This window comes from Populus alba, chromosome 7 (genome assembly GCF_005239225.2).
Source record: "Populus alba chromosome 7, ASM523922v2, whole genome shotgun sequence".
NCBI classification, from domain to species: domain Eukaryota; kingdom Viridiplantae; phylum Streptophyta; class Magnoliopsida; order Malpighiales; family Salicaceae; genus Populus; species Populus alba.
In genome coordinates this window covers 6,310,978-6,337,309 of record NC_133290.1, presented here as the reverse complement: position 1 = coordinate 6,337,309, position 26,332 = coordinate 6,310,978, and the positions used below count along the sequence as shown (strand labels likewise).

Genomic DNA, 26,332 nt, shown 5'->3' with positions numbered 1-26,332 from the left:
ATATCTAACTCTTACTTTAATACCATAAATTAATTTGGCTTTCTTCATATGAAAAAAAAAACTTATTTTAAGCTTTTAAAATTGAAAAAAATATATTAATAGGTTTTACTTAAAAAATATTTCATAAGCTTATTTCTATATAATATGATATGACATATATAGTTATATTTTATAAAATAAACTATGTATGAATATAACATATAATAATAATAACAAATTCATTATTATACTTTTTAGATTTTATTTTTTTATTGTAAGTGATTAAATATTTATATTAAATATTTTATATATATTAGATAAACCTGAAAAAAATTAATTCATTAATAAATTATTTTCCAGTTCATTTTCCTTAACACAAACAAACACTGGAAAGTGTTTTCCAGTTCATTTTTCATAACACTGCCAAACATCGAAAAATACTTTCCCGGAATTCACTTTTCAGGAATTCACTTTCCCCGGAATTCACTTTCCAAAAGGAAACAACTTTCCTGCAAACAAACGGGGCCTGGGTTTGATGACGAGAGAGGGAAACAAAACCTGCTTCGTTAGGTTCGTACTTTTTTGTCGTGTAGCGTTTTGGATGTTGTGTACATATACGATGTTTTACTAGATTATTAGAAATGCTCTTAAATAGTAATATTAATCAAAACATTCCTGGATACAATAGCATATATATATTAGGACGGAACAATCCTAGGATATTGAATCTATTGTTATTATTGTTTTATTTATTTATTTATTATTCTTTAATAGAGAATACTAAAATAGATGTGGCAGTGGAACACCAAAGTTATAAAATGGAGATGGCATACAGCTTATTTATGTGTAAATGGATCTAAATATTAACTAATAATATTTTATCGTTTATTTAAAAAATAAAATAAAAATAAAAATGGATCCCTCTTACACATGTGCATATAAAAAAAGAAAGAAATCTAAAAAAAAAAAAAATGGCTCAATGATGGTTACATTGATAACAAGGTGATTGTGGTAGTGGAGTGTATAAAGTTGGGAATGGATAATAATAAAATAATAATGTCAATGGTTGTTAAGAAATGTCTGTAATTTATTTCCTGTAATGCTGCCAAGGATGATCATAGGATAGCAGTACTATATATATATATAAACAATTTATAAATTATCTTCTTTTTTTTTAATATTCCGATTCTTTAATATATGAAAATAAAAAATTATAGGGACAACCACGAGGATAAAAAAAAGAAAATTCAAAGCAACAAATTTTAATTAAAGAAAAGTACTTGAAAATCTAATTGTTAAATTACTAAAATGTGTGAATAATTAAGTGTTTTAATTATGATTAATTTAACATTCATTGAACCTGACCCTCCACAATGCAGCCACACCTAAAAGCACCATCCTAAGGTACAGAACTTCATGCATTAGGTGCTGAGTTTATTTATAGAAATCATTGGAGAATTACAAATATATAATTAAAGGTTTATATAATTATTAATTTTAAAATTTTAAAAAATTAATTTAAATATACATAAATTATCCCAAATATCGATGATTAATAAAATAAATAATAATAAAAAAGCTACACTAGCCTCCGATTTCAAACCATATTATAGGAAATTATATCGCTTGTTATGAAGCGGGTTAAATTAATTTTTTATAAGCACAAAAAAAAAATTTAAGATTATAATAGATTTTTTATTATTGTTATTAAATTTAATTTAGCATATTAAACTTAACAAATCTTGAAGTGTTTTTTTGTTTTTTCAAATTATCTTTTATTTAATAATATAATAAAACATATATTTATAAAACTGATAATTAATTCAATGCCTGCATGTTGTGTAAATAGTTTTGTAAATAAAAACCTATTATGGTTTTAAACATAAATTTAAATAAAATATTAAAACATTAATTATTGATATATTTTGGTTTTAAACATAAAATTCCTTCTTACCTTTATATCGTTTTGTCTTTATATAATATGTTTTCATTATGAAATAATCATTAAGTTAGCGAAAGATTTTCTTATTTAGTTTTTTATGTAAATTTAGAGAAGAGATATCCTATGAAATAGAAACAAGTTACTATGGTTAATTAATTTTTTTCAATTGATTTAAATTTCAAAAAAGTATATAAAATAAACTATAATCTATTTTTATTAATTGATTTTCTTCAATATTCATATATAAAGAAGATTTCTAATAAAGTATATATGTAAAATATATTTTTAAAAAAACTATATATTTTTTTTAAAAATAGAAAGGAATAAAAAAAATGGATGGGGAGATCAGACCTCGGCCTGGAACAAATAGGGTTGATGCGTCGTTTAAATGGATAATGATTGTGCAGCTCCTTCTATAATGGGCTAGTCAATTTATGGAAAATGATTTGAACTCCAACCAAAGTTGTCAATAACCATACAAAATTATGTTTTGAGCTTGTTTTTCACTTAAAAAATAGATGAAAACACCTTCAACAATAAGTCAAAACAAAAATTCAAGATTTAAGTTTATAAATCTAAAATTTTAAATTCATAGATCTCTCAAATTTTGTGATAAAATTATATAATTATTATGACAATAGCTTTGTTTTAAAGAGTGTTTCAAAACGCGGTGCAAACTGCGTTTCACCAAAATTCATTTGTTTTTGATAAAAAATATATTTTATATGTTTTAAATCGTTTTGATATGCTAATCTCAAAAATAATTTTTTAAAATTAAAAAAATATCATTTTAATATATTTCAGTATAAAAAATATTTTAAAAAACAACCGCAACCACACTTTTAAACATACTAATAATATAATGAAATAAGATAAGATAAGATTAAAAAATTGGTGCCTGCCACATTGCTCTCACCCTTGGAATGCCGTCATCTCTATACACCCTTGATGTTCTCACTATTTTTTATCATTTCTGAAATTACATATTTGCCTAGATAATATTAATAAAATTACAAATAAATATATTTATTCAAGTTTAAATCTTTATTTTGAGAGTTTATCACGACTAACAGAAGCTTCTTTTTTTAGTTAAGTATTGTTTTCAGCCTTTGAATTAGTGCTTTCTAAAATTTATTGGGTAATTAATACTTTCACGTGATTAAATGTTACAAGAATTATAATTTCATTAGGGTGCCATAATTATCTTTATTATAAAAAATTTATTATTGATTTTCTTCTATAATAAACTTTAATACCTAATATTATTAACATGCTATAACTGATAAACATAAATCTTAAGGTTGTTTTGGTCTCCTTCCACTATTTGTTAATCTCACTCCTTATTTTGATATATAGCGAAATCCGCCCTCTTTTCATTCTTTTTATAGAAATCTTAATACCTTTATATTTCTTTGAATATCAAATAATAAAAAGAACTCTAAATTAAATATAAAACAATTGAAAAGTAAATTAAAATTTAAAAAGTTATCTTAATATTTTTCTTAAGTTATTACAGAGCAATGAATATCACAAATGAATATTGATTTTAGATTATCACATTATATTAAGGTATATTTACTGCTAATTATGTTTGTTTTATGATATATAAAATTCTACTATGTAATTATTAGTTTTTACTTGCCATGTGGCCATGCTTCATCATGCCCGCTGGATAATTTTTTTTTTCAACATTAAAAAAAAAAGCATGTGCAACTATCGACAATGCTTTTTTTGCCACAAAAGAAAACTATAATCGCAAATTGAAAATTTTATGCATGAATTTAATAAAACATTTCAAGCATAGTCTTTAACGATTTCTATATCAATGGGCCTTGGTATGCTGCAGGATGGATTAATTTTTCTTTTTTTAACTCAAAAAAATATCTAGGTATTACTAATATGTTTTCTAAAAATAAAAAAAAATATAATCATAAATTCAAAATGTAACATATATTAGATGATAGTTGTTTAAAAAATATTGGGCACAATAGCATATTAAATCAACATTGATAAACTTGAGTTAATGAACTAAATTTGTAACCTGGATCATAAGATAATCTAATAAAAAACGAACTAAGAAAAATCACAATTTCTAATTATTCAATTAACTAAATATTGAAGAATGAAATTAGAAAAAAAATAAACTCGGGTTAACTTGTCAAATCCATGATTTAGATCATGTACCCAAGGTTGTCAAAAACGTATTTTTGACACGGCACGGAAAATACAAAATAAACTCTAATTGTAAAAATAGATCATGAAATCGTAAAATCATAAGGAATTTTTTCAAGAGAAGCCTATTGTCCCTCTTGTGGGAGACTTGTTTTTCAAGAAAAAAATGATCATCTAATACTCTTAATAACCCTTTGTATGCATCTTTGAAGTGTGTTTTAATTGAGAAAAACTGGGTTTGGTTTTTTATTTAGCCTTTTTGTATTAAAAGTTTCAAAAAAACATAGACAATGTAGAAAAGTTTGTACATGAAGTGTTGCAAGGTGAGTTGAATTTTTGTATGGTGATGCAATGTAATATGTTGTTTTGTGTCTATGCTATTTAAATCATGTTCAATCACCAAATAGTTAAAAAAACATGCAAAGGAAAACAAATCGCATCAAAACCCACAAACCACACTTCTCAAGAAAATCCAAATTCACCTCAAACTCGTCTATATACTGATTTTACAGAAGAAATTACCATAAGCAAAATTGGTCTCATTTCATAAGTTTGATTTTAGTGTAATGACACCTAACCTAGCAATGATAATCTACTACAATTTGCTCCAACAAGAGCTCAAACATTCTGATAGCCTAACCGCCTAACCAATTATATAGACCGACCTCTAGTTATGAGAATATTCAAGAAATTGGTAAAAGCTAAACAAACAACTGAAATATTCTTTAGATTTGGGGTTTCAATCTATAATTAATGTTGTCTTTAGGGTTTTTGCTTTTGCTAGCAAGCTAAAGCTAAGCTTAACATACATGAGGACAAATTGATAATATTTTTGTACGGTTTCACTATTATCTTCCACAAACAAATGCACTGACAAGATAAAAAAGGAAAAAAAAAATCAAAACTTGAAAAGTGACACGACTAAAATATTGATGTCTTCTCCCAAGTGCAGGAGTGTCGAAGTAATAAATAACCCAACAAGACCGGGGTCGAACTACAGAGAGGTTAATTGTATAAATTATAAATAACAAGACAACAACAACAACAATACTAACAACAATAATAGTAATAGTAATAGTAATAATAATAATAATAATAATACTCAGTACGTGGCGTTGTTATACCTGAGAATGATCTAAAAGATCGGGTCACAGGTTTCCAGCCTATATACTAAGTTTATGAAAAGATCAAAGAGAGATATTATATAATATAAACAGAATGTAAATAGTAGTAGTAGTAGTAGTAGGAGGAGTAGTAGTAGTAGTAGTAGTAGTAATAAAAATAATAATAATAGCAGCAGTAGTAGTAGTAGTAGTAGTAGTAGTAGTAAAAATAATAATAATAGCAGCAGCAACAGCAGTAGTAGTAATAATAAAAATAATAAAAGAAGAAGATGAAGAAATTAATGAGAACTTTGAGATGAAAGATTAATGTAAGGATTAAACAATGATAAAAATAAATGTCAAGGTTAGAGGATCCACCAATGGTATTTCAAACAAGTATAGTATAAACTCTTATTACTCAATTTGGAAACCACACACGGAGGAGGTTCCAATCAGATGATTTGTCATTAATAGCTCATTATAAATTATTAACATGATCATATTAATTATTTTATTTTCATAACACCAAACTTTTAAATATTGTTAGGAATTCATGATGTTAACTGATGTTAATAACAAATCAAGTTCCTTTCATAGCCCAAGTATAGGTAATACCATACGGTTGGGTTATGAGAGTGTCAAGCATTTGTTGTACCAAGTGTTATACAACACAAATCTAGATTAATCATTTAACAAGCAAGGTATTAAGAATTAGTAATATAAAAAGATAAGACATGTTAATATTAAACATTAAGGTCCATGTTAAGTTTACACTATATTTATTCTTACACCATTAGTGTAACCTTTTCACCTTGACATAATAAACTTAGCTAAACATAATGAAAAAGAGAAACATAAATAAACAAAACAAGAACATAAAGAAAATACAAGTAAACTAAGGAAAGGAAAAGCATAAACAAGATATTAATGAAAGCAAAACTTAAAAATTACAAAAAAAAATATAAGGAGAGAAATAAAGAGCATGAACTTGATCTGAACAACCAAGCCCCCAAATGCATGGCAAATGCCTCCTTTTATAGGCCAAAATTCAAAATTATTGATTTGATAAATAATTGTTGAGTGGATAGCCAACTTTGGACTTGATGAAAATCCTTATCTTCTTGTTTGAATAAAACAAAAATGCTACCATCCGAACTGGGTCCACTGGAAAATATGAAAGTTGTAGGAAATTGACTCAGCTTTCCAAGAAAAAACAATGGAGGTCATTTGGACTTTTAGAACTCCGGATATGGGCCAAACACTGAACAGTGTTCTGGCTGCAGGACAGATTTAGACTTCTCCGTTGTTGCTATAATTTGGACTTGAAAATGGCCTTCTTAGATCTTGATGAAAACATGAAAGTTGTAGAACTATGTCTTACTGAATCTGTGTAAACATTTGAGGTCATTTGGACATCTAGAACTCGAGATATGACCCAATTACCGAACAATGTTACAGTTTGGACTACACCAACATCTTTTTATCTTCACAAATTTCAGTAGTTGAATTCATCAATCAATCCTTTGATTTATGTGATAGGCCTGAATTTAAGATGAATATTTACCATATATTAGGGCATTTTATAGTATTAGACTTGTTATTATAAAACATGCTTTAGTTAAGGAGTTATTGATACTTTAAGTGCAAAATAATGATATAAAACCTTGATAAATATGCACTTTTAAGTAGTAATAAAAAAGAACCCATCATTTTTTCAAGCATGTTAAAAAAAGGTATATACACACCTCTTTTGCCTATGCAGAGACAAGACTCGATGAGTTGTGAAGGGAGAGCATCCTTGAAGAACCCTTGACTACTACAAACAACATCAATCAATTTCAGAGAAAGAGAAAGTTGTGGAACCAGGCAACCAACTATTGGTGTTAGTCCGCTAGCCCTAGGATTGAGAACTTGAGATTTGAGAAAGGGGAAAGGTGAAAAGGGAGAGTGACGGGGTGATGGGGAGGGGAGAGTGGAGACATTTAATTATTATTTTTGCTTTTGTCAAACTTGTTAACTTGATCCATTTTTACCGAGTTGACTGCGTTTGACCGAGTTTGGTTGAGTTTGACCAAGTTTGATTTTTTTTTCTAGTTGACTAGTAAAATCATGTGATTTTATGAGTCAACTCGTGAGTTTGACGACATTGCATGTACCTAACTGAATCTAAAAACTTTTTATTTCCAAAACTAGTTTCAATTATACACCAACCAAGCACATATGATTTTTTTGAACATATAACAACAAAAAACAATATTTTTTAAAGAAGAAGAAATAAAGGTAACTTGTGGGACTACAATAAAAACAAGGCTAATTTAAAAGTTTGATAAAAAAAAGGTCTTTTTTTACACAAAATAGACTTTAAAATATTGAAAAAAAAGATGAAATGATTTTTAAAAAAAAAAAAGTTTTAGGGGTTGAAAATTCTATTGATATAAAACTCGGACCAACTCAACAGGTTGACCCGTAACCCAAGACTTAGACTATGTCAAGTTTAAACAAATAAACAGAGTAATTGATTTGGCATGACTCGCTTAAAAAGCTAGGTTAGATCTTTAATTTGGTCAAAACCTAGTTTGAAACCCATTATTTTTTTTCTTAAAAAAACACAAAATATTATCATTTTAATCTTTTATAAAAAAAATAAAGAAATTAATTTATTTTCTTGGTTAACCTAATTTAACCCGCCTGGTCTATTCATGGTCCTGTTAGGGTTAGGTTTAATAACTATAAAGAGTACACACACACATACACACACACACACACACACACACACACACACACAAAAGGTCATATGTGTGTGCCAATCCGTGAGCCTAGGCAACACAAATGATTTAACTAGCATGTAGCACATATAACATGTTGTCGATGTCAGTGGAAGACACACCTTTTACATAAACAAATGATGTGTCATTTACGTGTTCAAAATCCGATGACCATTTTGATCACCAGAAAATTGGGGTGGTGGATTTTCAATCAAAAATATTATTTTTAAAACCATTTTATTTTACTAAAAACACATAGTAAACAATCTAAAAACCTAAATAAAATTGTTTATGTCTTCAAATGATCCAAAAATCAATCTACAAATAAATAATCAGCTTGAAACCCAAAAACTTCAAGAGATTAGATATACTTTTTTCAACAATGTTAGGGTGAAATAACACCCAAGTTAAACTCCCTTTATAGAATGGAACTTGTTGATATTAAGATCAAGTTTTTTCATTGTTGGAATTGATGTTAACAATGATTTTATTTTTCTACCACTGAAATCCAACAATCTCATCCCTAATTAGGGACTAAAAAAAAGAAGTAAGTTTTGGGTCATAATTGACTTTTTGGAAAATATAGTGATTGGCAAGGTTGAAAAATGAAAGTAAAGGGATGAAAATGAATATTTTACTCCAATTCTAGATTAACCATATGTTTTCTATGTTTTTTACTTTTTGGTCTCCTATCATTTAATTTTTATTTTCTTAATAAATTATTATCAATTGGTCATCAAAATGGGGATGGAATGATGCAATTGAAAAAAAAACTCAATATACTGATACCTTTTAGTTTTAATGAAAGAATTCTTTTTCAGTTTATAAGAATATGGAGTGGGATTAACAAGTTGTTAAGTGAAAATAACACTATTAAAATTATAATTACTAATTTAATTTTTTTAAATCTAACTTGCATGATAGCAAGTGAATTTAGCACTTAATAACTTAAATGCCATCTGCATTATATTGCATCAATAGAAATCAATGTTCTCTTATATTTTTCAATCAGTAAACGTACACGGAACAAACTAGTTTCGTACATACTTGCAAATTTAATTAAATGATCCATTATTTGATTGCATATTAGTTTATTAGAACAGAGGTGTAGATTATCAACATAGTTGGAAGGAATTTCGATGAACCTAGTATCAAGGAACCTGATGAAGTTAAACTCTTGCCAAGTCAATCGCAGCTGTTACCAAGATAAATGCCAGATTGTGTGCTCTCCGTAATCATAGGATTAGTTTGAATTATTGTTATCAATTCTGATTGTAATTATCCTTCAGTTACAAATATTTGAATCCTGCAATTAAGACTCCTAGACTGTATAAATGTTAATACAAATGAATAAGAAAAGTCAAGTTGCATTACGTTAAGATTGCAGTGTAGAGTTTCTTTATGGTATCAGAGATGAAAAATCTCTAACGAGTATCTCTTCCACTGTTCTTCCACTGCTTCCTGCAAATTCTTTCACTGCTTCTGCAAATGGCAACTTCCACTACACCTTCCACTGATTCAACATTTTCACCCATTATCACCATCAATGCTGCCACAACCATCAATGAAAAACTCACTCTTTCTACCTTTCCTCAGTGGCGTGCTCAATTTGAAGCACTGCTCATTGGCTATGATATTATTGATTTTGTAACAGGTATAAACAAATGCCCTGTTATTGATGCCCAAAACCTCACTGCATCTAAAGCCGCGAATTCCCACTAGATTCGCCAAGATAAACTTATTTTACATGCTATTCTCGCCTCCACCTCTACCACTATAACCCCCCTTCTCTCTGCCTACAAAACATCAAATGAGGCCTGGACAGCACTTACCTGGTTGTATGCTGGCAAATCCAAAACGCGTGTGATGCAGCTTAAGGAAAATTTGACCCTGAGCACACGTGGGTCTCGTCCAGTTACCGAATTTCTTCAGAGTATTAAAGTAATTGCTAATGAGCTCGCCGTCATCGATCATCCTGTTGCAGACGATGACCTAACCCTCTACATACTCAATGGATTGGGTATTGAATTCAGAGAAATTGCAGCACCCATTCGTGCTCGAGAAACGTCTCTGAAGTTTGAAGAACTTCATGATCTTCTTGTTAGCCATGAAAATTATCTTCAGCGGCTGGAGCAACAATCTACGAATTCATTTGTTCCCACTGCCAATTATTCTAATCGTTGGAGCCCTCAGTCTTCTTCAAATTCCAGACAGTTTAAATGGCGTCCTTCGGTCTCTTCTGCCACTCCACGTGGGCATAATGGGGCTCACCGAAATGGGGGTTTTAATTCGGGACACAGACGGTTTAAACCAAAGTGTCAATTATGTGATCAACTGGGTCATACTACTAAACAATGCCCCCAAATGTCTGGTCCTGATTTTTCCGCAAATTGTGCAGCTTCTTCTCAATCAAAAAATCCAAAGTGGCTAGTTGACTCTGCAGCATCTCACAATATGACCACTAATCTCTCCAATTTGATGATTAATTCTAAATATAATGGTATTGATGAAGTTGTAATTGGGGATGGATCAGGTTTGCCTGTTTCTCATATTGGGTCGTTATCTCTAAAATCGTCCAATCATGTTTTTCAATTGCGTGACACTCTTTGCGTTCCAACCATTCATAAAAATCTTATATCTGTCCATCATTTTACCAAACATAACAATGTTTACATTGAATTTCATCCTACTTATTTTTTGGTGAAGGATTGGATCACGGGGGCGCTCCTACTCAAAAGCGAATGTAAAGATGGAGTGTACCCATTTCCAAAGCATCTACCGCCCAGCAAGACAAATATCATTGCCTATGTTCATGAACGTACCACATCTGATGGATGGCACAAACGTCTTGGTCATCCATCTCCTAAATTGGTTAATCATCTCATTCATGCTTTTTCATTACCCACCAATAAAATTGGCAGTTCCTCTTTGTGTACTTCATGCTCTCAAAACAAAGCTCATCGTCAATCATTTAATACTCATGGTCTTACCAGCACTACTCCTATTGAACTGATTTACACAGATGTTTGGGGCCCATCCCATGATCTTGGCATTAATGGATTTAAATATTATGTTATTTTTGTTGACCATTATACTAAATATATTTGGATTTATCCCATGACTCAGAAATCAAATGTTCAAACTATTTTTCCCCAATTTCGCAATCTTGTGGAAAATCGTTTTAACACAAAAATCAAAAGCCTTTATTCTGATAATGGCGGGGAATATATTGGTCTAAAAAATTATCTTTCCGTTCATGGCATTAGTCACTATACTACTGCCCCTCATACCCCTCAACAAAATGGTTTGTCTGAAAGGCGACATCGTCATCTCGTTGAAACTGGTCTTACCTTGCTCACTGATGCTCACATGCCCCTTAATTATTGGCCCTACGCATTTCAAACTGCTGCCTACCTTATAAATCGCATGTCAACAGCCACCTTGAATAATCAGTCTCCATTTGAAAAATTATTCAACCAAAAACCCAATTATCTAAAACTAAAACATTTTGGTTGCCTCTGTTATCCTTTAACCCGTCCATACAATAAACACAAGCTTGAACCGAAAGCCAAATCATGCGTCTTCGTGGGTTACAGCTTATCTAAAAATGCTTATTTGTGCCTTGAGCAGTCTACCAACAGAATTTACACTTCACGCCACGTCATTTTCCATGAAAGCACTTTCCCCTTTCATCAGTCTGGTCAACACAACACTTCTTCTTCTCAATCGATTGAGCAAAGCTCTTCTGTGCCCATCACCTTAACCACACTCCAGTTTAATTCACCTCGTCCCAGCACTTCTCTGGATGTGGGTACCACCGTCTTGCAATCATTTGAGCGTGGGTCATCCTATGTGCCGTCTCTTCTCCAGGTAAGTAATTCAAATTCTCCTCTGCCTTCAAATTCCAGTCCTTCCCTTGAATTATGTCATTCAATTGTTCCTGAACATCCTGCTGAGAGAATGCATAATATGACCACTAGATCCATGAATGACATTTATAGACCTAAGAAATCATTTATTGTTACCAAACACCCCATTCCATCCTTCTTAGAACCCTTGAATGTTGTTGTTGCCCTTACTGATTCTAAATGGCGTGAGGCTATGTCCTCCGAATTGACTGCATTGATGTGTCATAATACCTGGCAATTGGTGCCTCCTCCAACTGGGTGCAATATTATTGGGTGTAAATGGGTATTTCGGGTGAAGAGGCATGCTAATGGGTCTGTCGATCGGTTTAAAGCTAGACTGATAGCTAAAGGGTTCAATCAACGACCCAGACTTGATTACAAAGAAACATTTAGTCATGTTGTTAAGTCGGTCACCATACGCACTGTCTTGACCATTGTTGTTATGCAGGGCTGGAATTTGCGCCGGTTGGATGTTAATAATGCATTCCTTCATTGCCATCTCACAGAAACAGTTTATATGAAACAGCCCCCTGGCTTCAGGAATTCTGATCATCCTGATTATGTTTGCAGCCTCACCAAGGCTATCTATGGCCTAAAACAGGCCCCTCGTGCCTGGTTTGCTGCCCTTACGCAAGTATTAATAGATTTTGGTTTTCTCAATTCTAAATCAGACTCCTCTCTATTTGTGTTTCATGATGGTTCTACTCTTGCCTATTGCCTAATATATGTTGATGATCTAATTATCACAGGCAATAACACAAATTTTGTTGCAAGCATTGTTGATCATCTTGGCAGGAAATTTTCCATCAAAGACTTGGGGTCCTTACATTTCTTTCTTGGTGTCGAGGTTATCCCTACTGCAGCTGGTTTATTTCTGTCTCAACACAAGTATATCCGAGATTTGCTTGCCAAAACCAGTATGGATGGTGCTCGCGATGTTTCCACGCCTCTCTTATCCTCGGTTTCTTTACAACTGGATGATGGTTCTACATCTGTTGACTCTATAGAATATTGCAAAGTTATTGGCTCTTTGCAATACCTGTCCCTCACTCGACCTGACATCAGTTTTGCTATCAATAAACTCTCACAGTTTATGCATCATCCTAAGCAGACTCATTGGACAGCAACAAAGAGACTGTTGCGTTATCTGAAGAACACAATATTCCATGGAGTTAACATCATCAAAGCTTTTAGCAGCACACTAACTTGTTTCTCGGATGCTGATTGGGCTGGGAATCTAGATGACAGAAAATCAACTTCAGCTTATATGCTATTCCTTGGTCAAACACCAATTTCCTGGAGTTCTAAAAAGCAACGTGCTATCGCCCGATCGTCAACTGAAGCTGAATATAGGGCCTTGGCAACGACTGCTGCTGAGAGTGTGTGGGTACTCTCTCTACTTCAAGAACTTAAGTTCTCTCTATCACAATCACCTTTGCTCCTATGTGATAATCTAGGGGCAACACACTTAAGTTTCAACCCTGTCCAGCACTCTAGGATGAAACACATACAGATTGATATTCACTTTGTAAGGGATTTGGTTGCGAAAAATATTATTAATGTTCAACATGTTCACACCACTGATCAGCTAGCAGATCTGCTCACCAAGCCTCTCTCTCGGCAAAGAACATAATACTTATGTGACAAGATCGGCCTCTCCGATGGTAGCCCGTTCTTGCGGGGGCGTATTAAGGAACCTGATGAAGTTAAACTCTTGCCAAGTCAATCGCAGCTGTTACCAAGATAAATGCCAGATTGTGTGCTCTCCGTAATCATAGGATTAGTTTGAATTATTGTTATCAATTCTGATTGTAATTATCCTTCAGTTACAAATATTTGAATCCTGCAATTAAGACTCCTAGACTGTATAAATGTTAATACAAATGAATAAGAAAAGTCAAGTTGCATTACGTTAAGATTGCAGTGTAGAGTTTCTTTACCTAGTAGGTTTCGAGGGTAACATGGTAAATCACAACATATTGTTGTTCTTGTTATTATTATTATTATTATTATTAACTAACATGTCTTCATTTTCTTTTATTGTATTTATATATGTAACCAACAATTTATAGAAGAAATCAACAATTATATAAACTGGCTTCCATTCATGTTTTGCTAGATTCTTTCTCTGCAAGGATGATTTGGGACCAACTAATTTAAGCTTGAGTATATGGACATGTTTATGGCATCGGACTCCGTCATTTACAGGGCCAGAATCTTCGACGCAAAGAGGAAGTTGCTGGTGTGGAATTTGATTTCTTGAACAGCTTGTTTGCTGCTGTGGCGCTGGTGGAAGAGGGCATTACTCCATATTTCTCATCCTTCGGCAGCGGTTATTGCTTATGCTAAAGAAATCATGAGACCGCGCTCTGTTATTTCTAGCTAGCTAACTTTGAGCAACCTGCGGCTAAGAAGACATAGTTGCTTCTTGACTGGTATCCTCCATGGCGTCAAGTTAGATCTTCATGTAACAGAGCGAGCAGTAGCAAGGGGTGTTCTGTGTTCATTCGTGGTTTTTTCCGGGGCTTGGTTAGGCGGCTTTGCTTATTATACGCGGAGCTGTCGGGGGCCGGCCCTCACCGGACATAAAATGGCAAGGACGAAGGCACTGATCCTTCATTTGAGCAGACCCTGACTTGAAGCAGTATTTGGATTAACGTATGTTGCGTGTTAAACATGAGTTTATATAAAAACACCACTAAACTTCATCTTCTAATGATGTAAAAGAAGCTATTAATCTCCGAAAGGGATTTTCTCGTCAATTATTAGTCTTAATAGATAGTGATTTTTTCCGGGGCTTGGTTAGGCGGCTTTGGCTTGTGTTGTGGTGGACCTGTTTCAGACCATTGGAGTATTCTCTTGGATCCACTTCTTGCTGTCAGGACAGCACTACAGCTAGCTGAGATGTTATCCAGCTCTGATATAATTTGAAGTACTTTAGAGAATCTACAGCTGGTAGGTGAGATGGTCGTCCTTTTGTTTTCTTAAATTAAAAAAAAAAGAAAAGAAGAGGAGTTTTGTGAACTGGGAATGTTTGAAATGAAAATAAAGTTGATGAAGATAAAATAGTTAAAATATTGAAAACTAATTGCAGATACCGAAGCAAAGCTGTAAAGGTTCTGCAACTTGAGCATGAGCGCATTAAGCTTTTTGGTTATGGTGTGCAGTATTCAATAAAAATTAAAAGAAAATTGAGGGCCACGCACCGTAATAAACAGTACATAAATAAATAAATAACCATAAATAAAGTGCTCCCTTGACCAGAATACGACCATAAAATCGTGTAATTTGCGTTGCATGTTGATCATGATGAGCTGAAAAGCAAATCCAGCATAATCTTGCTCTTTGCGAGTATCATCCGGATAGGTAACTATGTAAGTGGAAGCTAAAAACAGTAATAAATAAATAAAATACATGAATTTTAATAATCAAAAGTTGCTGTTGATGGGAAATTTAAGTTTGTAGATTTTATTTTCTTTTAATAATATTTCTTAAGAGATTTATAAGGCTTTAAATATATAAATGATATCTCAACTAGAAAATAAAATAAAAATATAAAATTACAAAAAAAAAAATAACAAGTAAAATCATAAAAATTATAAAAACCAAGATCAGGAGTGAGATTTTAAAATTTTAAAGATCCGAAAGTTGAAGTAGCGATTTCATATAATTAAGTTTGACCAAGCTGTCAAATTAAAAATTATAATCATTTTGAATTACTATTTTGATTTGATTTGGCACTATCAAATCTTTTAGGTTTAGATATGTTTTACTTATTTATAAATATATCTATTAAGTTATTGATATAATTTGTTTATAATAAATTTTTATTTATTTATAACAGAATCATACATAGCTATTCAAAATCATCCATTATCACCATCACAATAAATACACCATTGATGCAAAAGATGAAGGTAGTGTTTTGCATTTGCCCCACTTCCTTTGATCAATGGAATCTAACGAACACGACAATGATTGCCATTCTTAGAACATGCAGAGAAAATAAAACGTTTTTGAAGTCCTGGATGAACAAGCATCGCGGGCCTCACACCACAAACAGATAAAAAGAGTGGCCAATCATTTCGCAACTTGTAAATATTATCTACTGATGTAAACAAAACTGAAAGGGAAAGATGGCCACGTTAAACATCAGAAACACAATGTTCCATGTACTCTCCAATAATGCAAATACAAGAAAAAAGTGGAGAGTCTATCCTAATTCAGGCGGCCACCATGTTTTGAATGTAATCAAATATTAAAAAAATAATATAAATTATATTTTAAAATTTTACTTAATAGCTTAAGCTATTAGGTTGAGATGGTTATTTAACATGATATCAGAATCTTGATAACCAAAGTGGTCACGAGTTCAAATCTCACCATTCATATTTATTTGATAAAAAAATTAAGCACGAGGTAATATGAATTTGTACAAGTTTCAAGTCCAAAATTTTTTTATTTGAGAGGATGTTTTAAAAAATAATATAAATCATATCTTGAAATCTCACCTAGCAGCTTAAGCTATTAAATTAAAAAAAATGCTTCTTTGACAACAACAAAACAAAAAAAAAAGAAAAAAAAGGGAAAGGTGGCCTCGTTCTTTCAATGTAATAAAAGTATTGAAATAGAATTAGAATTGTGAATATATACACATTTAAACATGAGATCCAAAAGATTATAAACACAATATTCCATGTACTCTCCAATAATGCAAATATAAGAGAAAAGTGGAGAGTCTATCCTTCAGTCGGCCACCATGTTTTGGAACTTTAGGAGATTATGCTGTCTGAAGATTTCTCTAATGGTAAGCATCAACAATTGAATATGAAATATAATATTCATTATCTTATTTTATATTTAAATACTTATGTAAAAAAGAAAATTCTTTTGAAAAAAAGAAATTTTGAATGTAAATTGATGAAGAAAATTGTGTTTCTCTTGTAGCCTTTGATTATTTTCACATGTGTTTGTAATGGAATCAAACTTACAGTTATTGGGTAAATAAATGATTAATTGTGTTTTAATAGACTTTTTATATATCACACATTCATCAAGTACAGTTATTACATAGAAAATTAATTCTCAAAATTGATCAATAGGATTTTAATATTAATATTTATTAAATTATTTAAAAACTTATTATTTTATTCATATGGATCAAATCTTTTCTTTCACTCGACTCACATGCATGACGTTATCTTTCTCCATGGTTTAATAAATATATAAACATAACGCTAAAACATTATATATATTAACTACATCATATATCATAATTAAAAGAACTAAAAAGAGCCATGAACATCATTAATGCGACATAGTTTTTTCCATGTCTTTATTTTTGAGACCTTTTAATAATATTTCTTGTGGTTAATTAATTCTAGGTTCTATAATAATATCTTTATTTTAGGGTGTATAATCTTTTTTTTTATTGGTAATTATTAAATTGTTCAACAATTTTAAAAGGCATGGAGAACAAATGAGCTTGTACCCTAACTTCTTCAATTTCCACATTGTTGGTGTTTTTCTCCCACTAACTTCATAATTTTCAATGAACATAGCATTTTAGTTTCAACAATTCTTGTGTTAAATTTATACCCTTTAGATTTTTATCAATAACCAATGATAACATTACTAAGTTTAGTTTCTTTTCATGTAGATTATAAATTATTAATTCTATTAGGCAACCCCAAATATATAGATTATAAACTAGATTTCTTACTAGTCTACAATTCATAAGGTGTTTTCAAAACTACCTTACTAGAAACCTTGTTTAAGAAATACATGGTAGTATGTAATAAAAACATATATAGTCATATTGGTAAAGATAAATGACTTAACATATTATAAATTGTATCTAATAAAATACGATTATGCATTTCTTCTACTCATTTTATTATGTTATACCTAACATTGCACATTGAGCACATATACCATGTTTTCCAAGAAATTTAGAAAATAAACCTGGACATTGTCTAGTTTCATAACATCTTTACCACATTTATCTAACATAACAACTTTAATTTTTTTTTTATCTATTTGTCTTTGAACTTAATTAATAAACACCTTTAAGACATATATTGCTTGAAATTTTTATACAACTATAGTCATTAATAAAGGTGATAAAATATTTTTCTATACCGAAAGAAGTAATATCAAAAGGTTTACTTATATTAGTGTGTATGATTTTAAGAAGTTGTGTACTTCTTGTAGCTTTTTACTTTGTGTGTTTAATTTGTTTTTGTTAATACAATTCACACAAATATTAAGATTAGTAAAATGCAAATCTAGAAGGATATAATTCCTTACCAATCTTTCTTTCCAATCTTTTAATACTTATAAAATAAATGGAATGAGTTCAGTGATTCTAGGCCTCAATTCCTTTTGAGTAACCATATTGTGTAGTTCATGCACATTTTGTTTATCCTTTGTAGTATTATAATTCATTTAATAAAGATCATACTCATGAGATAATGAGTTGATAAATAGTATAAGGAAATTCTCATCTATATTTATCCAAAGAACTGAAGTCTTGCCGTAATATTTGTCATTTTAATGAGGCACTCATGCATGGTATGAGAACTATCAAGCTTCATGATAGTTAAAGTATTCATTAATGCTCTAACTAGTGATTTATCAATAGTTTGGGAACACTCTTCCACAATTATTGTAAATTTGTTAGCATTCTCAGTTTTGCAAAGAGATGACACAATGTTATTAATTATACTTATTTTTATAAATATTAGACTGAGATTGTTTGATCTTTCCAAAGATTTATAGAGATTTTTTTGTTCAACACAGTTAATGTTAGTAATAAGAAGTTTCTCAACTTAAAGTGTCATATCAAGATCTCAAACACCTAGGTTAAATTGGACTTGTTCACACCAATCAAAGAAACTTATCCCATTAAATATTGGAACAAATAAAACATGTGGATGAAAAGAAACATGAAGAGATACTTCAAGAATAATAAAAGTGCTCAAATATTAATGCTTTAAGTAAAAACTTAATACATCATGTTTTACTTTGAGCAATGCAATGATATACAAAAATAACAATAATTATACTAATAAGATTTGACTTGATATGGTAAATATGTATACATTGATTAGATATATTTAATATCTTTGGATATATAATAAAAAAAATCTTGTTTAGTTATTTAAATATATAAACAAATCTAATTAAAAAAATCTTGTTTAGCAACAATTATGCTCATTAGTTATAAGATCTATTAATCAACCTTGTGATCCTAAAATGTCTTGTAACAATGAATTTTGATTTACCCATAAATAAAAAATAATCATAAAAATTTATAAGCATCAAAGTTCATGGGTAATTAAAAAAAATACTATATAATTTGGACTTATTTAACTTTTGGTAATTAACAAATCATTCATAATATAAGTTGTAAATTGTAAATAAAACACTCAAGCATAAATTCCTAGCCTATAATTATATTTTATCATGCTCTTAACTTTAAAAACATATAAACAATAATTATTCTTATGTAAGAAATAGAATAAAATACTAATTGCGAAGACTCTTTTTAGATCTAAGACAATAATTATCTTAAAACTGAAGACTTAAAATGATAAAATAAATATCACATGAGAAAAAAACAAATCATGAAGGACACTAAATTTTGTTGAATAGATTGTGAATTTGTTGGTTACGTTTAAGCCAAAATATACGTATGCTTGTTGTTGGGTTCTAGCTAGTGTGCCCATCCTTGTACAAGCCAGCTAGCTTTATATACATGTCCCTTACGCTAAAGCACAAATTATTAGCAAAACACAAAACAGTATACTTTTTGTAATATTAAAAAGTGTTTTGTTTTGTTCCTTTAAAAAAGTGAGGCTGTATGCTATCCATTAAAATAGTATTTTTTGTTTTTTTATTGTTTTAAATTTCATCATTTAACAACTTAATATTTTTTTTTTTCAGTTTTGTTATTTAACATTTGATTATTTTAAAAATTGTACTTCATAATTTTTTGTATTTTTTTGTTGGGTTATATACTAATTTTATAGATTTAATTTTTTTTTTCTTGATTTCAAATTTCAATATTAGATCGGCTAGAATTAGTACTTTAGATTTTTGTATTTTTTTTTTTCTATGACACAACACAAAACAATATATTTTTTTATAATATTAAAAAGTGTTTTGTTTTTTTTTTTGTTTTTTTTTTTTTTTTTGTTTTTTTTTTTTTTTAAATTTAATCATTTAACAACTTAATCTTTTTTTTTTTTCCAGTAAAGTGTTTTGTTTTGTTCCTTTAAAAAAGTGAGGCTAAATTACTGTATGCTATCCTTTAAAATAGTGTTTTTTGTTTTTTTTATTGTTTTGTTTTATTGTTTTAAATTTAATCATTTAACAACTTAATCTTTTTATTTTTATTTTTATTATTTAACATTTGATTATTTTAGAAATTGAGCTTCATAGTTTTTTTGTATTTTTTTTGTTGGGTTATACACTGATCTTATAGATTTAGTTTTTTTTTTTTTCTTGATTTCAAATTTTAACATTAGATCTGCTAGAAGTGGGACTTCAGATTTTTATTTTATTTTTTTGTATGAAGTTATTTTAATTTTATAATTAAGGTGATAGGTTTAACATGTTAACATTGGTTGAATTAAGCCTTTTTTTTGTTGCTTTATCTAATTGATTTATATTTTTGATTTCTCATTTCAACATTGGATTAATTAAAAACTAGGTTTTATAATATTTTTTGAATTTGCTTTCCACAAGATTATTCTAATCTCATGACTCAGGTTGCATGTTGCGAGTTCGTTAAGTTAACTAGGGTTGATTTTGTTTATTTTGTGATCTTTTTTTAATTTGAATATTTTTTTAATTAGGTTTCACATTTTTTAAAAAAAATTGCTTACATATGGTTATCATAACCTCATGATCATGATCACAAATTTAGGAGGTTGACTCAAGTTGATTCGATTCTTTATTTTTCCTTTTTTTTGTTTTTGAAATATTATGTTATTTAAGAATTGAACTTTGTAGTTTTGTTTTGGGCCTTCTATGGATTTATCTTAATCTCATGAATTTTTTTTTCTCGATTTCAGCCTTTAACATTGTATTTGTTAGAAATGAACCTTTGTAATTTTTTTTATTTCAATCTTCAACTTTTATAATTAACAAAATAGTAAAAAGTGTGGTTAAATTATTGTAGACACATCCATGAAGTAATATTAATTATAATAATTTTTTTAGTTTTCTTTCTCAATTTAACCCTTCAACAACATAATCTATGTTTTTTTTTTTCTCAATTTTATCTTTTAATATTATGTTGTTTTGAGAATTGTGCTTCATAATGTTTTTTGATTTTTTTTCTACGGAGTTATGTATCGGTCTCATAGATTTAACTTTTTTTCTCGATTTTAACCTTCAATATTAGGTCTGTTGGAAGTGTTACTCCATAAGTTATTTATTTTATTTATCATGATTTTGTGACTTAAATTGTGGGTTTAAGAGGTTAATTAGGGTTGACTCGTGTTGTTGTTTTTTTTATTTTTTTTAATTGATTTTCTTTTTTGATTTCATCATTTAATAATGGGCTGGTTAGGAACTGATCTTTGTAAAATATTTTCAATCAACCTTCTATGGTATTATTTAGAACTCATAACTCAAGTAGCTGGTCATTTTCTGGTAGTTAACTATGTTTTTTTTTTTTTCTTATTTTATTGATTTTTTTTATTTCACCCTCCAACAATTCAATCTTTCTTTTCTTTTTATCTATTTACTTTTTTCAATTTCATTTTTTAATATTAACTTGATAGGAAATTGAGGTTCGTAATTGTTTTCAAATTGCTTTCTATGTAGTTATTATAGTCTCATAGATTTTTTTTCTCAATTTTAACCTTCAACATTAGATTTATTGGAAAGGGAGATTTATAATTTTTTTTATTTGTTTTTTATGAATTTATCTTAGTCTCATGATCTGGGTAGCAAGTTTAACAATTTAACCTGGTTGGCTTAGGTTTTTTTTATTAATTTTTTAATTTCATCATTTAATATTGGATTTGTTGGAAATTGAACTTCATAATTTTTTTTTAATTTTTATTTTATAGGATTATCCCAATTTTATGACTCGAGTTGCAAGTTTGGTAGGTTAACTCGAAGTTGATTTAATATGTCATTATCTCAATATCTTTTTTAAAAAATATTATTTAGTATATCTTAATATTAATATTTTAAAAATATATTATCTAATATGCCTCATATTTTAAATTTATAATTAAAAAAATATTTTATTAGAAAACATGTTAGTAGCGTTTTATATGTTAAAAAAAAAAAAATGGATTCAGTCCACAGTACTGCAGGACAATGATCGAGTAAAAACTCTATGTTGTGTGTGATCAAAATGTTCAACAAGCTCATGATCTAAGCTGCAACATGATTTCTACTTGATTAGCCCACTTTTTCAAGTTGTACGGTGAAATTCCACTTGATTAATTAACTAAGGTCTAAACCCTTCTAAACTAATCATATTAGGCAGCAGAAGAATAAACAATAATCTTTGAATGAAAATATATAAATTCTTAAATCTAATGTTTTGATACCACACATAAGCAATTTTCTAACTATAAATATAAATATTCAAATATAAAATAAAATATACATGATCTTTAAATTTCATGATTTTTATATTTAAATAAATATTTTAAAAAAGGGTACCTTTATCCTCAATAAGTCCTTTTAAAAACAAATCTTGAATGTAAATTGATAAAGAGAACTGGGTATCTCTTATAATACTTAATTATTTTATATATATATTTTTATAGACTAAAATGTACAGTTATATGGTAGAGAGATGACTAGTTTTTCTTAAAAGAAACCTTATGTATCACTAATAATCTATTATGTGTGCAATTATTAAATTGAAAACTACTTTTCAAAATTAACCAATATGATTTTAGTATTAACTAAGTAAAAAAAAATGCTAGGCATTTTACTATTTCTCTACTATTCATTTATTGTTTTATCTTTTTTTTTTTTTCATCCTTTCACTTGTTTTGCTTTTGATTTTTTTTTTCATTTCATCCTCTATTTTTTTTCTTTTAGTTTGTTTTTTTCATTACCATAGTTTTTTATTGTTATTCGATACAATCATTACAAGATGTGTTTAATTCAAATTGGGCTCAATAGTTTGATTTCATTAGCTTGATATGAGGTTCTCGTTATATCAAAAGAACATTTCAATGTTAAGCTCACGGTTGATTTTGCAGAAAAAAATTTAGAATCTTATTTTACAAATAAGTAAAAATGGAGGGATTAGAATTGAAATTAAGGGGAAAATGCATTCATGTTCATAGACATAGAAGAAACAAAACATGAAAATCAAAGGGAGGAGATAGAGAGCTAAAGAAGAAAAACCATACCGGATCTCAACTGCCACCACATGAATGAGGGCCCCACTAAGATAATTTAACAACACTAAAAAATATTAATATCAAAGGTAGAAGGAAGTTGCATGTGTCTCCCCAACATGGTGGCTTCTCTCACATGTCCGTATGCGAAAGGAAAAAAAGAGAAATAGATGGGTAACCGGGTTAGTTCATTGTGGTTACGTCTACGAACCAAATAATGAATTTGACGGATTAGCTTGGATTGACTGAAATTAATTTAATATGTTGTTATTTTAATATTAAAATTAAATAAAAATAAAAAGGGAGAAAGAGTGAGATGTTATCATGATATTTTTTTTTTTTAAGGATAAACTCATTTTTACCATTCGATTGAGTTTTATTTTTTTGGACCCGTGAGAGAGAGAGAGAGAGAGATGTCATCATGTGTCAAGGCATCTTCCAAAATGATTTAATCGTGAGTCACATCATACAGTAGAAAAAATTGTGCGCGTTGTCACTATATAAGGCAAAGATTAAGCCCATAGAATGGCATATTTCACCAATGGCTACTCCAATTCTCAAGGTGGGATTTTCACTTGTTTTCACAATCTCCCTTCTTGCTTCTACTTTGGCACAATCTGATACATATATCATCCACATGGACGGGTCAGCCATGCCCAAAGCATTCTCCGACCACCATAACTGGTATTTGGCCACTATTTCTTCTGTATCAGATACTGCTACGTCAACCTTCACCAGAACCTCTAAGCATATCTACACTTATACTAGTTCTGTCCAAGGATTTAGTGCCAGCCTCACTAAATCTGAACTGGAAGCCCTCAAAAAATCCCCTGGCTACATTTCTTCGACTCGAGACCGTAAAATAGAAGTTCACACAACTCATACTTCAGAGTTTCTTGGTCTGAGTTCCAGTTCTGGTGCATGGCCAACCGCAAATTATGGTGAAGATATGATCATTGGATTGGTGGACACTGGAATATGGCCAGAGAGCGAGAGCTTCAGCGACGAAGGAATGACAGAAGTTCCATCGAGATGGAAAGGGAAATGCGAGCCAGGTACCCAGTTCAATTCTTCCACGTGTAACAAGAAGCTCATCGGTGCTCGATATTACAACAAAGGCCTGCTTGCAAATGATCCAAAGATAAAAATCTCAATGAACTCTACAAGAGATACAGATGGACATGGAACACATACTGCATCCACTGCTGCAGGAAACTACGTGAAAGGAGCATCTTATTTTGGTTTTGCCAATGGTACTTCCAGTGGTATGGCGCCACGGGCTAGAATAGCCATGTATAAAGCAATTTGGAGACACGGGGTCTATGAATCGGATGTTCTTGCTGCAATGGACCAGGCAATTCAAGATGGCGTGGATATATTGTCCTTGTCTTTGACTGTAGCCATTGAAGATGACTTCTTTTTGGAAGATGATACAATCGCAATAGCTTCTTTTGCAGCAATGGAAAAGGGTGTATTTGTAGCAGCATCAGCTGGAAATGCGGGGCCTCTTTACTATACATTAGTCAATGGAGCACCATGGATGCTAACTATTGGTGCGGGTACTATAGACCGTGAATTGGAGGGAGTTTTGACTCTGGGTAATGGCAATCAAATTTCTTTCCCAACACTGTATCCCGGGAATTATTCCCTAAGCCACAAGCCTCTTGTTTTCATGGATGGGTGTGAAAGTGTGAGTGAATTGAAGAAAGTTAAGAACAAGATTATTGTGTGCAAAGACAACCTAACTTTCAGTGATCAAATCGAGAACGCCGCATCTGCCAGAGTTTCAGGAGCTGTTTTCATCAGTAATCATACCTCCCCGTCAGAATTTTACACTCGAAGTTCATTTCCAGCAGTGTATATTGGTCTCCAAGATGGTGAGAGGGTAATAGACTACATAAAGGAGAGCAAAGATCCGAGAGGAACTGTGGTATTTCGAAAGACAGTTACCGGCACCAAGCCAGCACCAAGAGTAGATGACTACAGTGGTAGAGGGCCATTTGCAAGCTGCCGCAATGTCCTGAAGCCAGACCTTCTGGCTCCTGGCACATTGGTTCTTGCATCATGGTCTCCAATAAGCTCAGTGGCTGAGGTTCGGTCACATTCGTTGTTTAGCAAATTCAATCTCTTATCTGGCACCTCCATGGCTACTCCTCATGTTGCTGGCGTAGCTGCGCTTATAAAGAAAGCACATCCAGACTGGAGCCCTGCAGCCATCAGGTCTGCCCTTATGACCACCGCAGATTCACTAGACAACACTCTGAGCCCCATTAAAGATGCTTCAAACAATGACTCGCCGGCCACCCCTATTGACATAGGATCCGGCCACATAAATCCCAACAAGTCACTTGATCCCGGGCTTATCTATGACGCGACAGCAGAGGACTACATAAAGCTTCTTTGTGCAATGAACTACACAAACAAACAAATCCAAATCATCACAAGATCATCCCATCACGACTGCAAAAACAGGTCCTTGGATCTTAATTATCCATCTTTTATTGCTTTTTTTGACAGCTATGACTCGGGTTCGAAGGAAAAGGCTGTGCACAAATTCCAAAGGACTCTAACCAATGTTGGAGAGCGAATGTCAAGTTATACTGCAAAGCTGCTAGGCATGGACGGTATAAAGATGAGTGTGGAGCCACAGAAGTTGGTATTCAAGAAGGAACATGAGAAGCTGAGCTATACACTTACTCTGGAGGGCCCCAAATCACTGAAAGAGGACGTTGTCCATGGCTCTCTGAGCTGGGTGCATGATGGGGGCAAACATGTGGTTAGGAGTCCTATAGTAGCCACAAGCATCACCCCATGAATCTCCCCCTTTTAAGTGAATAAAACTGCCAGTGCTTCTTGCCTGGCTCCCATGATCATTTTTACATGTATGGAAGAATAATGGAACATTTGAGTCCCTACATCTATCCCTCTTTTCCATTTTTTTTCTTTTTTTACTTGCTTTATTCTTGTCTCTCTACTTTTGCCTTTTCTGTTTCTTGTGTTTAGCTTTTCCATTTTCACTTTTTTTTTTTTTCCGGTTCATCGAGAAAATCTACGGGCAAAGCCAACGTGTCTGGAATGG

The 26,332-nt window shown here is 30.9% G+C and overlaps 1 protein-coding gene across 1 annotated transcript; it reads left to right on the top strand.

Moving 5' to 3' along the window:
* Positions 1 to 23,786: 23,786 nt before the first annotated feature.
* On the top strand, positions 23,787 to 26,168 carry LOC118047861 (subtilisin-like protease SBT3). The gene has a single exon (XM_035057269.2). The coding sequence runs from the start codon at positions 23,795 to 23,797 to the stop codon at positions 26,066 to 26,068; it is 2,274 nt and encodes a 757-aa protein (XP_034913160.1). The 5' UTR covers positions 23,787 to 23,794; the 3' UTR covers positions 26,069 to 26,168.
* The last annotated feature ends 164 nt before the right edge of the window (positions 26,169 to 26,332 follow it).